The sequence below is a fragment of the Buteo buteo genome, chromosome 21 (assembly GCF_964188355.1).
Source record: "Buteo buteo chromosome 21, bButBut1.hap1.1, whole genome shotgun sequence".
NCBI classification, from domain to species: domain Eukaryota; kingdom Metazoa; phylum Chordata; class Aves; order Accipitriformes; family Accipitridae; genus Buteo; species Buteo buteo.
Window position 1 is genome coordinate 8,704,526 of NC_134191.1, and position 17,094 is coordinate 8,721,619.

The following is a 17,094-nucleotide window of genomic DNA, read 5'->3' on the forward strand; positions in this document are numbered from 1 at the left end:
CCCCAGGGTACGAGGGGTTACACCAGTGGAAACCAGCCTAGGTTGGTCCAAGAGATGCAGATATACTGAAAACTGGTGAGATTCTGTACATCGCATTAAATAAAATCTAAGTCACCATCTCCAATTAATTTCTTTAAAATGTTTCTGGCTTTTGAGCACTAATCAGTCATTTGAGAAACTGGCTTGGACTTGTTGTAACCGAGGTGTACACACGCATCAGGTGGGAGTTTGCAACGAAATTAAATTCACAGCTGCAGTTTGCAGAGTTCAGAAACACACTGCACATATCTATTAGGTATTTAATCCCTGGTAAACTGCTCCTTCGTCCTTTAGGAATGGGGAATCCAAGATCCTCTCTTAGGTTTGTCTATCCAGTATGAAGCTCCCCCTCAGATGATCTCTCCGTGGAGCCAGTGGTGCAGGCGGAGGGCACACAGGGCAAGGGCTCCCTGCTGACAGCCCTGTGGGAAGGGCTGGCTCCCACCTCCATCACGGATGAGTAACACAACTGGTGCCCTGTGTGAGCAAAACGAAGATTTTTATCCCCAAAACCGGACCGGCAACGTTAGCAACAGACACGGCTCACTGCGCAGTGAGTAAGATATGCCGGTGCCACCCAAACAGCCATGGAAGGAGTTAACGGCTTCTCCAACTGGAAATATTTCCTTGCCACGATGTCTCACTTCACACTGAACGTTAAAATATTTTTCCACAGTTAAAGTGATGCTTTGCTGAGATCTCAGCGCATGCAGTTGGGTTTCCCTATATCCGTATAAACAAGGTAAACTTGAAACATTTGTGACTGAAATTTTCTCTGCGAGTTTCTCGTGACTTAGCGGTCATTAAAGTCTTTATAATCATATATTCTGCATCCAGTCAGGCCGCTGTGAGTTGGTAATGTATTGATGGTGCTTTGACTGCCTGTGCAAAGGTTTTTTGAAAAAATATTTTAAAATTTCAAGTGAAAGTTTTTTTCCCTCTCTCCACTTCTCCTGTCATACTCATTTTTCAAAGCCTGAAAATTTATCAGGAGGAAAGGCAGCCAGCTCTGAGAGGGTGCTGCTTAAAGGCAGATGTCACCCCAGACTGAGCAAATATCAAGCCAAAAGGAAGTACAAGGCTTAAAACGGGAATGGTTTTAAATACAAAATGGTGATCAGGCACTGCAGCAGAAGCAAGGACAGATGAAACTATCGTCTTCTAACTCTTCAGTAAGAGGTAGAGAACTGGTAGTCTGGAAACGATGCCTGGCACACAGATCCCACCTGATGAAGAAGAAGGAGCGAGGGCTGCCCTGCCTCCTGCGCCGACACGTGCTGGGGACCGCTGGCTGGACTCAGGCGTGCACAAAGCACCTCACAGATTTCTGCAGCGCTTTTCTTGGGGAGGAACAATCTCAGGGATGAGACATACTCACACATCTGATCTGATCTATGTGTGATCTTGCTGGGTACGTCAGTTCAGTGTAGCATCTGCCTGGAGCTGGAGGATGCGTCGCCTGCCTCCTTTGTGCAACGTGTCACATCCCTTAGGTGAGCCCTGCAGCCGTGGGAAGCTGGTTTTCGTTCTGAGTTTCCCTTGACCTTTGAATTCCTCCCGGCTACAGCTGCTTGCTTTTTCTCTGCCTGGGGCTCTGCCTTTCCCTTACACCTCCACTGCACAGCAGGACTCACACCCTGTCCCAGTCAGGCTGTGGTGCTGCAATCATTGCACTGGGCAGCCTCTGGAGAGACCAGCAAGGATGTGGTCCAGGTGAAAAAGCATCTTTTTTCTAAAAATAGCCAACACAACAGAGCTGGCAGTGCAAAGGAGATGCTGGAGCATGTGGCTGGGGCCGATGGGACTCCCCTCCTGGCAGGCATAAGCTGAGCGTTAAGCCTCAGCCACTTCCCAACACCACTCACTGGCAGGAGCTGCTTTTGCTGTAGGACAAACTCAGAAGCATCTTTATATTCTGAAAAAATAAGCTAATTTAGGCTTGGTTTAAAGACTGGGAAATTGCAATCAGAAGCTTTGGTAACAGACTGCTTAAATTTAACCTGTAGATTAAATTACAATCCATTACATAGAACAAATTAAATCAATGCCACGTTAATGCTGTAGTGGATTGCACCGTGTATCCTCTGACAAACATGACTGCAGCAGCTGTATCAAGAAAGTCCTGGACAACGGCAAACGGCCTCATCATAATCTGACATGTTAGTATTATTTTTTCTCTTTCCTTTTTCTATTGCTACACAGGATAATGTGGTTGGTCAGAAGAAAGAATTATTTCCTGCAAGAAAATGAAAATGGCAGATCTCTGCAACTAATTCTTCAATGAGACAGTTTGAAATGAGATATTACTTGATATCAACTGAATCAAGCAGAAGCAAGGCACTTTATTTATTTACTGTTTCTGTAGGGACCCCTTTATCTTGCCTGTTCTACCTCTCCTCTGTGAAGATTTCCCCTCCTTTCCTCACTGTTTTCTAGGGAAAGATGAAAGGTCCCAACAACCCCCGAATGAAGAAGATTCATTTCCTTTGATGTGGAAAGAGAATTTTTCCTTCTGTAACAATTCATCAGTTCTGAATTAGGCAAACTTAAATAAAACAACTCACATCTCCTTGCAGCAGGAAAATCTTTCCCTCAAAACCCCGTGATGCTAAGATTACCTTCCTACAGTTTAATATTTTGCTTATCGTTACTGTAGTAGTTTCCTCTAACAGGTACAGCCTTTCTGTGCTGGTGATTTATTTTCCTTTCTGTTATATTTTCTGATGCTCTTTACTGGTGGCTTTCAGTCACTTAAGGACAAGCCTCAGCTAAATGTCAGGTTTCTGTCAGTCATAAAACTTTAGATTTTTCTGAAATCCAGAACTAACTCATTCCTTACGTCAGTCCTCACTAAACTCCCCCTGCCTTCCCTTTGAATTGCTCTCCTCAGACCAAGACTTCAGAGAAATACTTCCTCTACCTTAGCGTAACCTTACCCTTGCAGTCATGGAGGAGAGAGTTGCCCGTGGAAGGGAGAGCGTGCCGCAGCCCTACGGCCTGCAGGTGCAGAGACCTGACCCAACTTCATCACAGCGGTGGATCAGCACACAGCCCTTCACAGCCTAGCAAGACCAAGGGGTATCTCACAGGGCGGGATGCACGGACACCTTGAACAAAATAGCTCTCACTGGCTTTACAGTCTTGATTTATGAGAAAGCAAATGCACAGCAGCACTTGCTTTTTATCACAAGCCTTCAGGAATCAGTAAAAAGAAAAATAAAGGCACAAACAGCCACAGCTTGACGGGTGCATAGAATGATAACTAGAAAGTGAGGAGCCTCATAAACCAGTGTGGAGACACAAATGAGCTGGGAGCTCAGGTAATATTGGCAAACCAGCCACATAAGTCTCCAAAGGAAAATAATTTGGCTGAACTCAGCAGTAATTAGCAATAAGCAATCTCCCTGGCTAGGCTTTGGTCAGGGACATGGTTTTATTTATCTGTTAGGATGATGCCTAAGATCTCCTCTTCCCTTTTTTCCCCCACCGATGAAGCTCTGTTGTCACAGATGTGCGGCTTGGACCCCAATCCTACAACATGTTCATTATTTGTGTGAACATCATCACTGCAGGCAGTGGGGGCAAAGCAGGGAATCCCACAAGTACATACAAGATTAGGACTAAACTCCACCTGCATATAGTCTCTGTTACCCTTGATGATAAAAGTTTAAATCACCATTAAGATAAAAAAAAACAGGTGAATGCAGAGATGCTTTGGTCACTGGGCCATTTGAATCTCCCAGACCACACCACAGCCTCAACCACCAAAAAAGCAAGAGGTTAAGACCTATGCCTGAAAATGCTGCAAATGCACACTTACAATTAGAGGGCCTCTATTGTTTTCACGGTACTTGTTCTGGAAGAAGATATAAACCACGGTGGCAGCCAGCGAGTAGAGGAAGGCGAAGACTGCAATGGTGACGAAGAACTCTGCCGAAGAGGAGAAGTCCCCTATCAAGGACAGCTTCTCTCGGCGCTTGCCTTCACAAGTGGGAGCATCGAAATTCACTTGATGCAACCTGGAAAACATCCCAAAGAGCAGCAGGTGAAGTACAGAAAAAGGAAACTGTTACCTGAATAAAGAAATAAATACATTTGCTCTGCCTCCCTATCTCATTCCTGATGCACATTGATCCTCTGCTTGAATAACTGGCCCTATAAGTAGTCTGTGCTCTTCAGAGCTGCTCTACACGTGAGGTTCCTTCCATGTGAGCATCTAGGTGAGACTGAGGACCTGAACACATGTTTTAATCAATCTCAGAGAAAAGTTGATGTTCCAATGTCTTGGTACAATCCCCCCCTTCCTCTCTGGGGTTTTGCCATGGCAACAACTGAAAAAGGGTAAGATAGGAAATTATTTGATTCTTGAATTCTTGTAATCAAGGCAGCAGAAAACAGGTCTTATCCTCTATATTAAGGCCATGGGATACCTGTGTTTGGAAGCTCACGACTTCCTTGTGTAAAACCGCCTAGTGCACAGCTATCCGTGGCTGTTAGCCCACGGGGCTGTGAGCCATACAGTGCCTCTACATTAAAAGCTTTTAAAACCAAGCAGCAGCAGAAATATGCGACTCAGGTCAAAGAAACAGTCCACATGCCCTGGTTTAAGCAACCAAAGCCCTAACCTTGTACTCATGCACGGTTTGCAAGCAGTGACCGAGCTAATAGATCTGTGGTACAGTCTGGCAGCTCCTGCCAGACCCTTTTTTGCTGTAATAATTTTAATTTCCGATTCACAAAGAGAAAGGGGATCCTTGGAGAGGGTACTTTGGCAAGTCCCCTTGCATAGCCCAGATTAGCATCAGTGGGGGCATGGGGCCCCGTGAAGGATCACGCTGTTCTGCTCCACGCAGGGAGAGCGGAGGGGATGAAGCCAGCAGCAAGTTAACGGCAGCAATTAAAGAAGTTATGATCTGGTGCAGAGAAAGGATGAGGCCTTCTGGGAGACATTCCTCTGCTCAAGGGCAATTAATGTGTGCAACAGCGAGCCAACGGCAGCAGCAGCCATGAATATATGACTAAATAAAAAGTTAGGTCCCCAGAGGAAAACAAAGTACCCGCAGTAGAAATCACAGAAGATGGATTAATGGACGTCGGAGGATTGCATGACTTTTTGCTTTTCCTGGTCCAAACTAAATGTACCCGAACGCGTAGGCAGAACCTTTTCATCAGCGGTTGATGCATAACGCCGGTTGTTTGCCTCAGGCATTTTCTTCCCTGAGCTTCTGTCGCTATAGTAGTGGTGGGATGAAAACAAGAAACGCGTCTGCCTAGATTGCGGAGATGAGCAGCGGCTGACTCGCCTCCCCTACGTGAACGCAGCGAAGTCTGATGAAAACTGAACACACAAGAGAGACTCTAATGCTCATGATCAGACAGTTTCCTGAGTTGGTTTCAAAGCTTCCTGGCATCAGTGCATACACACTTTTCGTCAGGGCTTATTGTTCTTTCCTAAAGGGGGAGAAGAAAGGGGAGGGAAGATTTCCTAGTGCCTGTCACGCCAATTTTGCAGCCTGGAGAGAAAGTGGGTTTGTTTTATCCATCACCAGGATTACGGAAAGATTTGAAAAGCATGATTTGCACAGTCAGAAAAGAAAGCTTTCTCTGCTTTCCTCATGCCCAGCTGCTTGGGTGTTGTATTGACACAGAACGAAACCAGGAAGCCGGTTCAAAACCCGTTGAAAACAGTGGCAGCCTCTGTGGAGTTTTGGATCAGGAAGAAACTTGACCCCATCCCTCCTTCCCCAGGGGAATGCAATGCTGTGCAGCCAGGGGGGCTGTGCTCACGGTCCTCCTCAGGTCCTTACCTCTACTTCAGGGCTCGAGGCTGGGTTCAAGCCAGGTTTCACCACCTTCCACCCAGCCCGCGGGTCTGCAGCCTGGGGCAGGCAGGACACCTGCGACAGTGTCATCGCAGAGCCAGACCTGGGGACCACCCTGTGCTCCCCATCCACTGGCAGACCCAGGGTTCCCCGATCAGCCCAGACTTTGCGACACAACACAGAGGCATTCAAGATTGTGTGGGTTTTTTGTTTGGTTGGGTTCTGTTGTTGGTTGTCCCCCTCAAACCACCAAATGCTTAAGTAGCGTTTTCTGGCTCTTAAATAATTAACCGTGTTTGCTGTGTTCGAACTGCCACGCTCGGGTACCACAGCTGCTTTTTTTAAGATGCGGTATCTGCTTTTCCAGCTGAGCACAGCGAGAAGGCTCTGGCCCCTCCCGGGAAAGCCAGGCTTTGCTGCAATGGTGGGAGCTCTATGGTTTTATGTTACCACCTCACACTGCAAATAGGCTTTAGAGAATTGCTCTGGCCCTCACATTACTTGCACAAGCACTATGGAACTGGGCCGAGTTACATTAAATACAATCCAATTGCTTTGGGGGAAAAAAAAAGAACAAGGCAATTCTGTGTGCATTTTATTGTGTAAAACATGTCTTTAGGGTAGTATTTTTCTTCTTCCCTGGAGTCCTGAAATAGCACACCAGGCAACGCATGGTGTTGCAAGCAGCAGTTCAAACTCCTGCACGTACCAAAGATGAAATAACTTAAGGAATGTTTCTAACAAGATTTAGACTGGAGTTGCTGCCCAGCCCCGGCCCCTCTGACTGGCCTCAGTCACCACAGCCCCATCCAGTCGAATCACCAACAACCCGCCAGCCTTTCTGAAACATGGTAAAGTAACTGAGACCACTTTCCTTTTCTATTCCCTGTTTTCCTGACTGCACCTTAGTTCTGAATCATAAGCCAGAAAAAAAAATGTTCATATATCATATTAACATCACACTCGTATCTTCCCAGCAGAGCTTTTGTGGCCAAGCATCTGTCGGGGATACCAGATCACAGAAGCCTTCTTCCATCAAGTTATTTTTATTCACTTGCTTTTCTTTTTAGATTTCCCTAGCCTCTTAAGAGGATGTGCAGTAATTGGTGCCTCCTGTGGCCACCTCACCTCTGCCCAAACAACCAAGATCTCAGTTGTGTGAAGGGCCCCAAAATAGATCGTGACTCAGACCTGGGAAGAGGAGACGTGGCAGGGAAGAGAGATGAGTGAGCCAAGCCCTGGGGTGGTTAGGGTGGATGCCGACTTCACAAGATGCATTTGAAAAGTTTCTTTAAAGCAGGGGAGGATCAGTGACAGAAAATCCAGTTTTACTAATCGAAACCTCTTTGATCTAGAATGGCATCTCAGAGAGAAAGCTCTGATTTTTCCACCGATGTTGCTGAGTCAGCCTTTCTGGGGGCAGGGTGGCTTGGTGATGACTCACAAAAAATTAATTGCCTCTACCTCTGCCTCCCACTTTTGATGTAATTCTACCTGTTCAGCCTTTTACTTCCTTGTGACTTATTCTTGTTTCATCTTCTCTTATCACTCATTCTTTACACCCCACCTTTTCCTTCAAGTCATCCTTGGCCAGTATCTTCCTTCTGCTGCTTTTTGTACCTCCAGCACCACCTCTGCATTTCACCTTTGCCTCTCCATGTCCTAAATAAAATCAGGAGCCCCGAGAGTGACCCTTTGCATTTTGTTAACATCTGAGAATACTGCTGGGCTGCATTAGCAGAAGTGATTTTCGCTGATTGATGGACAATGCAAATAAGGAACACTTCAGTAATAAATTTACCTAATTAGGGAAAAAAGTAATGAAAAACCTTTTCCCCCTCAAGTTCCTCTAAAAATGAGCTGGACAGTGCTTTTTGCCCTGTATTGTGCTAAGTATTGTTATTAATCAAGAAATAAAGTTGATGACTCAGGAATGTGACCTTGCACCCCACACTCAGCAGAGCAGCACTAAGGTCAGCCTTGCTGCTCATCGCTACCAACACCATCCCCTTCGCCTGCTGGGTCTCTTTGCTAACAACAGCTGCCATTGCCAAGCCATCCAGGTCCGAATTCCCTCAAATTCACTTGAATCTGAAGCAACTCCACCAAAGGCAGTCAAGTTTCACTGATGAAGTCACAATAATTAAAGGCTTCTGAGATTTCTTCTACCATTTGGCAAACTTTCCGTTGCCGTGGGAAATATGATGACAAGACAGCTCTATTGTCTAGCTTGACAAGATCAAAAGAAGGCAGGAATGTTTTACAGTGAAAAAAAAGGATTTTTACATTGTTCCACAATAGCGAAGAGCAGCTACGTTTTCAGACACTAATTACCCCTGCTCTGAAAACAATACATGAAGCCAGACACACCGAACAAAGCCACAGCTGTGACATGTGCGTGGGGGAGCAGAAGCTGTGCTCTCTCCATGTAAATGTGAAGTTGCTTTTCCTTCCTGAACTTCCTTAGTCCAATATTCAAGCCACAATTTGCTTTTAATTATAGCCCCTCTTTTTTTCAAGCAGCCAAGTCCACCTGATGATCCTTGAGCACAAAAATGGTCAGAGCCAACCGCCCCAAAGACCCATCTTGTGCCATGTCCCACTCTACCAGCAGATGCAGAAGAGCCCAAGCAGGAGAGTATGCACAAAGTGATCTAAACTTGTCTGACTCACAAAACCTCCCCCTATAGCAATGAACAGAGGGCTTAGACTTGAAACCAACAGAACATGCAATTAACGGCAAGTACGCGCTCAAGTATTATTGATGAACTGGCACAGATTTCCTCTCCTGGGCTTTGATCAGCACCTGGATTAATAAATAACAGATAAAGTTCTGCCTCCAAAAATTCTCAATGGGGGTTAGTGTTTCTCCATTCCTCTACTAGGATGTGGTGAAAAACAGGCAAAAAAAAAAAAAAAAAAAAGCAGCTATCTGTTTTGGCAGGTTGTCCTATTTTCTGAAAATAGTATCTTGTAATCCACCCCCCAACCCGTCTACGACATGCTTGAGCAAAATCTGCAACACCCACACACGTGCTTGCAAAAATCCAGAGATCCATTATCCTTTCATTGGGCTTTATTTCCCCCTCGCTTGTTTCTGGTAGTCAAACTGTCAATTGTATTTACTGTCTGCAAAGCAATGAGAGAAATACACCACGGGAAATTAGTTACTGCAGGTAGCGCTCATGGAGGAATTTGTTGTGAAATGTTTATCTTGGCTGATAATCTCCAAAATGAGGGAAAAACGAAATTTCAAAATATAGTAATGAAATGCTGAAATGCACAGGGCCCCTTAGCAAGTCAAACTGCTCTGTCAAGGCCCAAGAACATGACAGTGGGTTTTGCGTTCCTTTCTCTGGGATACAAAGTAAAGGCATTTCTTACAGTTAGCCCTGGAAACACTGTGGGTCCCTCGTTTCAGAGGACTATGCTGATGTGCTTTCACACCAGTGCCTCCAGCCTGCCAGTCCATGGGCACATTCCCCTTCTCAACATGCCAAATATGGATTTTTCATAGGTTTAGTGGAAGAACGCTAATAAATGGGAGCCTTTCCTCTCACAGAAGAGCTCATCATTCCCATAAGACTTCCCTAGAGATATCACCTGCATGAAGAAAAATACTTTAAAAGTAACCTTTAAGACTCAGGTGAAAGCAGAAATCTGCCAGAGAAGAAAAGGTCTTTTCTTTAATGAAATTGAGGTCCGTTGACTCTTCTAACACTCTTCACAGCCTTCCTCAAGGAGGAAGCAACGCACACAGTGCTCTTCACTGCAAAGAACACTTTCCCGGGGCTGGGCATCCCCGCATGTTTGGTGCTAAATCTTGGCTATCCGAAAGGCTGCCCACACAAGGAAAAAGCTTCCTTCCAGCCTTCGGGAGGGTGGATGGAGCCGAGCTCTGCAGCTTTCTCCTGCTCCCCCCAGGCCTGCTCTCTGAGGACAGACTCCTGAAGGGGGAACCCTGCAGCAATGAAGCCATGCTACGAGCTCTCATACACGCCGTCAACTCTCGCAGAGCGAGCCACTGCCAAGCAGTTGCCCTCTGTCCATATATTTTGCCAATTATAACCATTATCCAGTAATTCCCATAGGATCTGAATCTTTGCACCCAGGCGTCCTGGAGCTGTTGAAGTTAAGTCTCTTTTTGAGGCAGCCAGCCTGTTAATACCATATTTGAACTGCTTGAAGTCATTAATGCTGAAGTTCTCTCCAGCCCTTCGAAGGCCAATAGCTGAAATGTTAACAGAGCCCTGGACAGCTTAGCCCAGCAGTGGGACAGCAGGTACCACGGAGGCGACGGCTCCCTGGCTCTTTTGCACCTGAGATGTTCTGGCAAACCCAGAGTTTTTCACCCCTTTGCTAGCAGCGACAAGACTGTTTCTCACCTGAAGCCTGCTCTCTAACAGCTCTTTTCCCAAGATGAAGAAATTACCATTTACTTGAGCATTCCTGTCCCCCACCTTTCCCACTGCCCATCTGCCACGATGCACATCTCAGCGCTGCCTGCATATGCCACAGCCATTTGAAACTGTGAGGTGCTTATCGATATTTCCTAACTGTCCCAGCAATTTTCCATACCTCACTCTACCACCCCCCCAAAAAGCAACACCCCCTCCAGACTCCCCAAAGGTGCCTTCAGTATCCTCCTCTCCTTGGTCTCCTCCCCTTCCAAAGCAGCAGCACATTAGTTTCTACCACTTACCTATATTCCCTACAAGATCAGTTCATTTTTCTCTGGTGAGAGGAAATAAAAATAAAATTCTCCAGCTCACTCAGCAATCCAAGCTTGGTCTTTTGTTTCTTTGCTTTCTAAAGGGAGAATGAATCCAGTTTGCTAGTCAAAGAGTATTTGGAAATATTTCACTTTGAACTTTTGTCCTCCCAGTGAAACCTCTCAATTTCTTCCCAAAAATATCCCAAAGCCCTTATCTCTCTAGAATTATTCAATGCTACCAGTAGTTTCACACAAATACATACTTCATCTTGCAAACATTTATTCCTAACTCCTGGCCTGGACATTTGAACATCCTAAAGATCTCCCCCTTGTCGCAGCTGCCCTCAGTGGCTTATACCCATCCAAATGCATGTCCAGAGCAGCATCACCAAAAAACCCCAGAAGATGCCGCTGGGAAGCTGACCAGGAAAGCTGTAGCAACCTATATTCTTTTCTGGTTTATGTCCAGTCAAAATAATGGAAAATATTCCTCCCCCACCCCATATTTTCGATTTCTTTACTTGTCATGTTCCCAACCCTCACTCGCACATAGCTGTTGTGCAAACATTTGGCCAGTACTATTTTCCTACAGTACTGTTTTTAACAGGACAAGCTGTCAGCCACAGTTGCTGTCTCAACACACCACGCTGCGTGCGCCGCGCTGGGAGAGGTGGCAATTCCCCCGGCGCCCGCGGCCCGGAGCAGGCACACCACGATGCCCACCCAGAGCTGCGCGACACGCACGGCCTCTGCTCCATCCCTCTCCACCTCGCATCTCTTCTCCTGTTAACACAGCAAGCCAGAGGCGCTCAGGTCTCCACGAAGGGAAGCTACAAAACCCATCTGAGGATGGGGTCTAAAGACATTGGAATAGGGACAACCCCAGCAGCGGTGGGGAGAGGGCACCAGCGCCGCATCCACAGCTTGGGATCCCTCTTGCAGGACCTGCTCCCAGTGATCGCATTCCCAAAGCTCTTGGAAAACAGCCTGCGTAACAGCTTCGTTACACTCCCGGAGGAACAAACGTCCCGGACGCGTGCCAGCCATAGCAATGAACCTCCCCAGACTGTGCACGTAACAGTAATGCAAGCCCTAGTACTCCGCCGTAGCACCAAAAAGGAAATAAAACGGCTCATTATAGAACTCACGCCGCCGGGAGCGCTTGGAAAGCTGAGTGGGTGATCCCAACCCCACTTCCAAGCCTACATCTAGACCCAGATTTATCTCCAGAGATATTTTCACAGCTCTTCTCCGAAACACATGCTTTTCCTTGCTGTGCGAGCAGAGCATAGCACTCCACTGGTCTTCACAAACCCAAATACCTTCTCAGATGGGGTACTTACATTCTTTGTGGTACAGACTGGTGGCATTGCTCTCTGATAGCCCTTCGCTGAGCTATTTTCTTGGGGTGAACTGCTTCCTAGTCACTAGGAAGCTTAGCTACTATCTCTGAAGGAAGGTAACCCTTGATTATCTTAAAAAAAGTCATCGTGGCCATGCAACAACACAAATTAGGAGGCCTGGAAATGCCACAGGCATGAATTTGCATTGCCACATACCCGGACCGACCATGAGGTCCTGACTGAACCCATAGCTCTGATGTCCCTCCTGCTGCCCTCTCCTCTGGACAGACATAGGAATCAGCTTCCAAACCAACAAGCTTCTGTGAGAGCAGAACAAAAGCTTCCATCTGAGAAAAATCTACAAAAATCTAAACCTCTAGACGTATAACATAAGCAATAGAAAGCGTAAAGCAAAGGCCTAAAAAACAGTCATTGAATCTAATAAAACCATTTCTGAGAAGTGGGTGTATCAAATCCCCAGGCAGTGCTTTTGCATGGAGCGATGTGAGATTGCTGAGCCTCCCCTTCCTGCACCCCTACACGCTCTGCTGCTGGTCGCATCGGTTCGTAACACTCACGCCCACTCCACTCCACCCCGCCTTCCACAATCAAATGGGCTACGAGCCCCAAGTAAAATCAATCCAAATTCTTTGGCATCACCTGATGTTCAGCCAGAACCACCTGAAAGAATAAATCCTTTGCCCTGCGAGAAGCAGGGTTCACATACAATTCAATCTAGGTCTATAAACCCTGAAAGCAGCAATTTAACCTCCGAGGCCAGCTGAGATAAATGCAAGAGCAATTACAGAAGATGGAGCAACATTTATTCCTTTGTATTGTATTTTAACATTAACTTTGTATTTTAACTATAATTTTCCCAAGTATATTGTGCTTATTGCTTAAAGCAATCAAATCAAGTCCTCTGTAGAGTTTTACAGCATGACTCCAGTAAAACTCCCAGCTGAAATATTTTCATTCAAAGTACACATCAAATCCTTTTCTCAGGGAGCCCACGGGCTCGATCGCAGGCTGAGCAGCACACGGGGCAGGAGCCAAGGCAGACCTGCAGGTCTGCCGACAGACCTGCGGACAAACCGCCGGCACCTTCACACCGAATGACCCATGAAGTGTTGCTTCTGGGAGTCCAGACAGGACAGTGAGAGGTACCTCACTGAGTGGGATTATGCTGGATGGGGTTGGATACCCACCCTCTCCAGAGTCTATTGAATAAGAAGATATATTGCATTAAACTCTTGGCAAATAAATTCGAGTAGAAGCCAGGTGTGAGAGGAGACCAAAGACATCCCACGTGTCCAGTTCCCTAGAGACTCGAGAAAACCTTCAGGGCTGCTGCACAGCGAATGCACATTTGAGACCAGGAAAAAGGGGAAGGACATGTATTTGATTGTCCCCTAGCTGGGTCACCACACACTGTCTGGGCTACGGGATCAAATGCCAAACAAAGCAAAGCTGAAGGGTTTCTGCTTTGGTTGCTTTTGTACTGGCAGCATGAAAAAGCACAAGAAGAAATTTGCAAGGGAAGTTGTAAAAAGCCTGACTTTCAGAAAAAGCCTTTGTGGCAGGCACAGATAAAACATCATCACTGCACAATACCGCAGAGACTAGTCATGAATATATATTAAAAATTCAAATCATGAAAATGCCGCATGTATTAACAAATCCAAAAGTGACTTCCACTTTAAGAACAAATTCTGACTAAAGTATTAATGAAGAATTTTTCTGGCACTAAAACAGTGTTAAGCAGAAAATACAGCCTCTATGAAGCAAAATAAGCCAGTCTGGATCAATACCATCCAAATTCATCAAGAATCCAATTGTTTTGAGTGCCAAAAGAAAAGCTTCTACAATTTAACAAGGATTTAAGCAGCAGTGTTCTCCCTTCTCTGCTTCAGAGACACCATCTCCAGAAAGTTGCTACCACTTTCCTTCCCCATGTACTTCCCAGCCAGCTGTGCGTCCACGAGCTCTGTGTTCATGCAATGTTTGTGCATGGACGTTCGTAAAAGAAGACAACAGCTGAGCATTCTGAAGAGTTGCAAAGCAAGACAAGCCTCCTCTACGGCGCCGGGTCAGCACTCAAGGATGTGTTTGCTTCAAGTTTTAAGGGATTAAAAACTACAAAGTCAAAGCTGGAGAACACCGAGGGCAGCGGCAACTGAGAAGACCTCAACATCTGGAAAAGTCATCTTGTCTGCAGAGCTGCTGTCCCGTGACAAGCTTACTGGCTGGAGCAGTCAGCCTCTCCCTGGCTGGGCAACAGACTGGGGACTTCACAGTTTTACAAATATTGGCAGCCAGACCTCCTCCTCTCACCTACTCAAGCAGCGTATCATTGCGCACCATCCGACCCACCAGCGGCGTGAACGAGCAAAGACTTTGCCACTTACGTAGCCAGCCTTGGGCTGTGGCTTCTTGGCTGTGTACAAAATAAGTGTGGTACAGAAGCTAAGCCATTCAGATCAGCTAGCAAATTGTGGGGGCTGTGGATGATCTCCTCCTTCGTAGGACCCAGTGTATCGGTTGTGCTAAGGACCACATGCACAGGGTCAGCCTCAAAGAGAAGGTGAAGATGTGGCTGTATCAGATTTCTGGCGGTTTTCTATAGATCTCATGCAGGAACAAAGCATCAAGTGACTGGAAGCATCTCCCAGTCTCTCACTGCTGGAAAGAGGATACTCGCATTTATCCACAGTTCAAAAAAAAGTGCAAACTGGCAGTAATAACCATCATTTGGCCAAGTCGCCAATCTCAAAGACTTCTACAAAGTGGGTTTTGGAGACTGTAATTGGGGTCAGGAAGAGGCACTCGAAACTAGAAAAGCCAGGAAGTCATCTTTATTTTTATCTGTTTTAATCATATCAGCAATGATTTCATCAAACTCCCTGACAACAGGAACTAAATTGTACATTGTTCTAACAGCCAGCCACTACTGCAGACCACAGCTGTCCAATTACAAAAGCACAGACATTTTCTCCTATTCTACTATCCTCTTGGTCTAAAGACAGTATTCCCAGAGCCAGTGTGGTCCTTGAAGACCCTGGACACTGTAGAACACCAATTTGCAGATTTTAATTACTTCACTAGTCTGTAGCCATGTACAAATAAACAAAAATCGTATCAGGGCTCTGAATTATGACATTCACTCTCTAATAATAACTAGAGCTGGTTACAAAAATGTGAAATATTTTTCCCTATTAAAAACTATGTTCATTCAAAGCTAAAAAGAAATACATTTATTCTGCAGACCTGTATCACCTTTTCCCTGGCCCAGGAGACAATGTAAGAGCAAACAGCTCTAACTAAGGCAATATCTCATTGATTAAAGCGCTCAAGCTTGGCTACGTGAGCTCCTCGTTCAGGTTGCTTATGGACTTGCTTCAGTACAGAGACTTGACCAAGGTCTCTGATGCCCTCACCGACAGGGAAACTATGTGCTGGGGCCATACCTTAAATAGCTCAGAAAGTTCTTGCATTCATGTCAATATGGAATAAAATCTTTTTACTGGGTTTCCATTGGGGGAAAAAAAAAGATTTTGAAAAAAGGGAGCTGCAGTTTTCTGGACAGCTGTATAAATTACCAGAATGTACGAATCACAACTAAGAAAAAAAAAATAATTTCTGTATTTCCTAGTTAAAAACACATCTTAATGCTTCAGTCTGCTTTGCGCCATTAGGTCACATTAAATATGAAGAGACTTTTGTGAAGGTGTCACAATTAGAGATATCTGTATCCTGAAGGATTTATTTCCTGAATTTTGCTCAGCAGGATGCAACATTAGGCTCCTCACTTGCATCATTTCCAGTTTCCGCTCACAGTAGTTAAAACCTAGAAGTCCTTGTTAGGCAAATCTATTCAACAAGAGGCCAACATTAGGTATAAAAAGCACTGCTGAGATCAGGGTTTGAAACTGTTGTGGAAGAAGATAATTAAAGCCATGACCGAGCCCTTAGCGCCTATCCTAAAGAGCCAGTTTATATAATCGGGCTGTTGATGAAAACCCCCAGCTTCCCTGATGTATTATTGAACACCTTTCCTTGTCAGTTCAGATGTTAACCCCGGATCGGCAGTCCTAGATGAGGTGGTCACAGTTTGGCAAGAAAAGGGACTAAATGGACGCAGCTTTCACGGACCAACCGATTGCCGAGCCAGAAGGGACCGCTGCGACGATGCAGCTTGTGCTCCTCGCTGCTGAACTTCACCCCACCATCCCTGCGACTCCCGTTTGTGCAAAAGCACAGCTTTTCAAAAGGCACCGTGTTTTGATCTAAGGAGCTCCAGGATGGGGATTTCTCCCTTCGTTAAGCTTGAATGGGTCACGCAGAGTTTAACTAGCACCCCTCACCTTCCCGGGAGCTCTGCCAAATCCGCCTGAGAACTGGGGCATCTACATTTTGGCACAGAGCACACCTGAAGCTGGTGCAACTTCTGCTGGCTTGCTTTCGCTTCCATCTACCCTCAGAAGTGTTATGAGGCCACAATTTGCCTTTGCAGAAGGGGCATCTTCTGTGTGATGAACACGTGCAAACTAAAACAGTAACTTTAGGGAGTTAAGTGACTAGATGACTTTATTCCTTCCTATCTCCCACCCTCAACTGGTACGGCAGTCCAAGACAGCTGGGAGGAGGAGAGCCTGCCATAGTTTGCCTGAAAGTCAGCATTGCAGGCAACTACTTAGGTTAAAGACTTCCTATTTATCAGCAGCTCCTGGTCTCCCAGCCATAATAGACATTTATAATCTTTTGGCCAAAATGCTTTCCACTGAATTCTGAAGCAAGATTTACTACAAACGGATAATAAAAAACAAAGGCTAGTACAGTCTGGCACAGAAATGTGCTAATATTAACAGAGGCTTTTTCCAAGGAAAGATAGTTGCAAAGCACAAAGAGTTAGCTGCTTTCTCCTTAATTATCATCTGTAGCTTCTAAGCAGGCAATTTAGATCTGGCTGTCATATTTCAAATGAAAGACTAGCCTACCCATCGCATGCAGATGAGGCGTACACTTTAAAGGATGCTCAATGGGAATGTCTTTATTCAAACGAGATGCTTATAGAGTGAATGAAAAGCTCCCATAAAATACAATTTCCTTTTCCTTCGGAAGGATTACTTCAAGAGACAGTTTTACTAGCACACTGGAAAGATACTAATAGGTGATT

At 45.7% G+C, this 17,094-nt stretch overlaps 1 protein-coding gene across 1 annotated transcript in view; it reads right to left on the reverse strand.

The window, feature by feature from the left end:
* SYNPR (synaptoporin) overlaps nucleotides 1-17,094 on the reverse strand; it is a 112,241-nt gene that overhangs the window by 7,893 nt on the left and 87,254 nt on the right. The window contains exon 4 of the mRNA XM_075052549.1: nucleotides 3,860-4,058. Within this exon, the coding sequence (XP_074908650.1) occupies nucleotides 3,860-4,058 (199 nt within the window). The remainder of the gene's footprint in view (nucleotides 1-3,859; nucleotides 4,059-17,094) is intronic.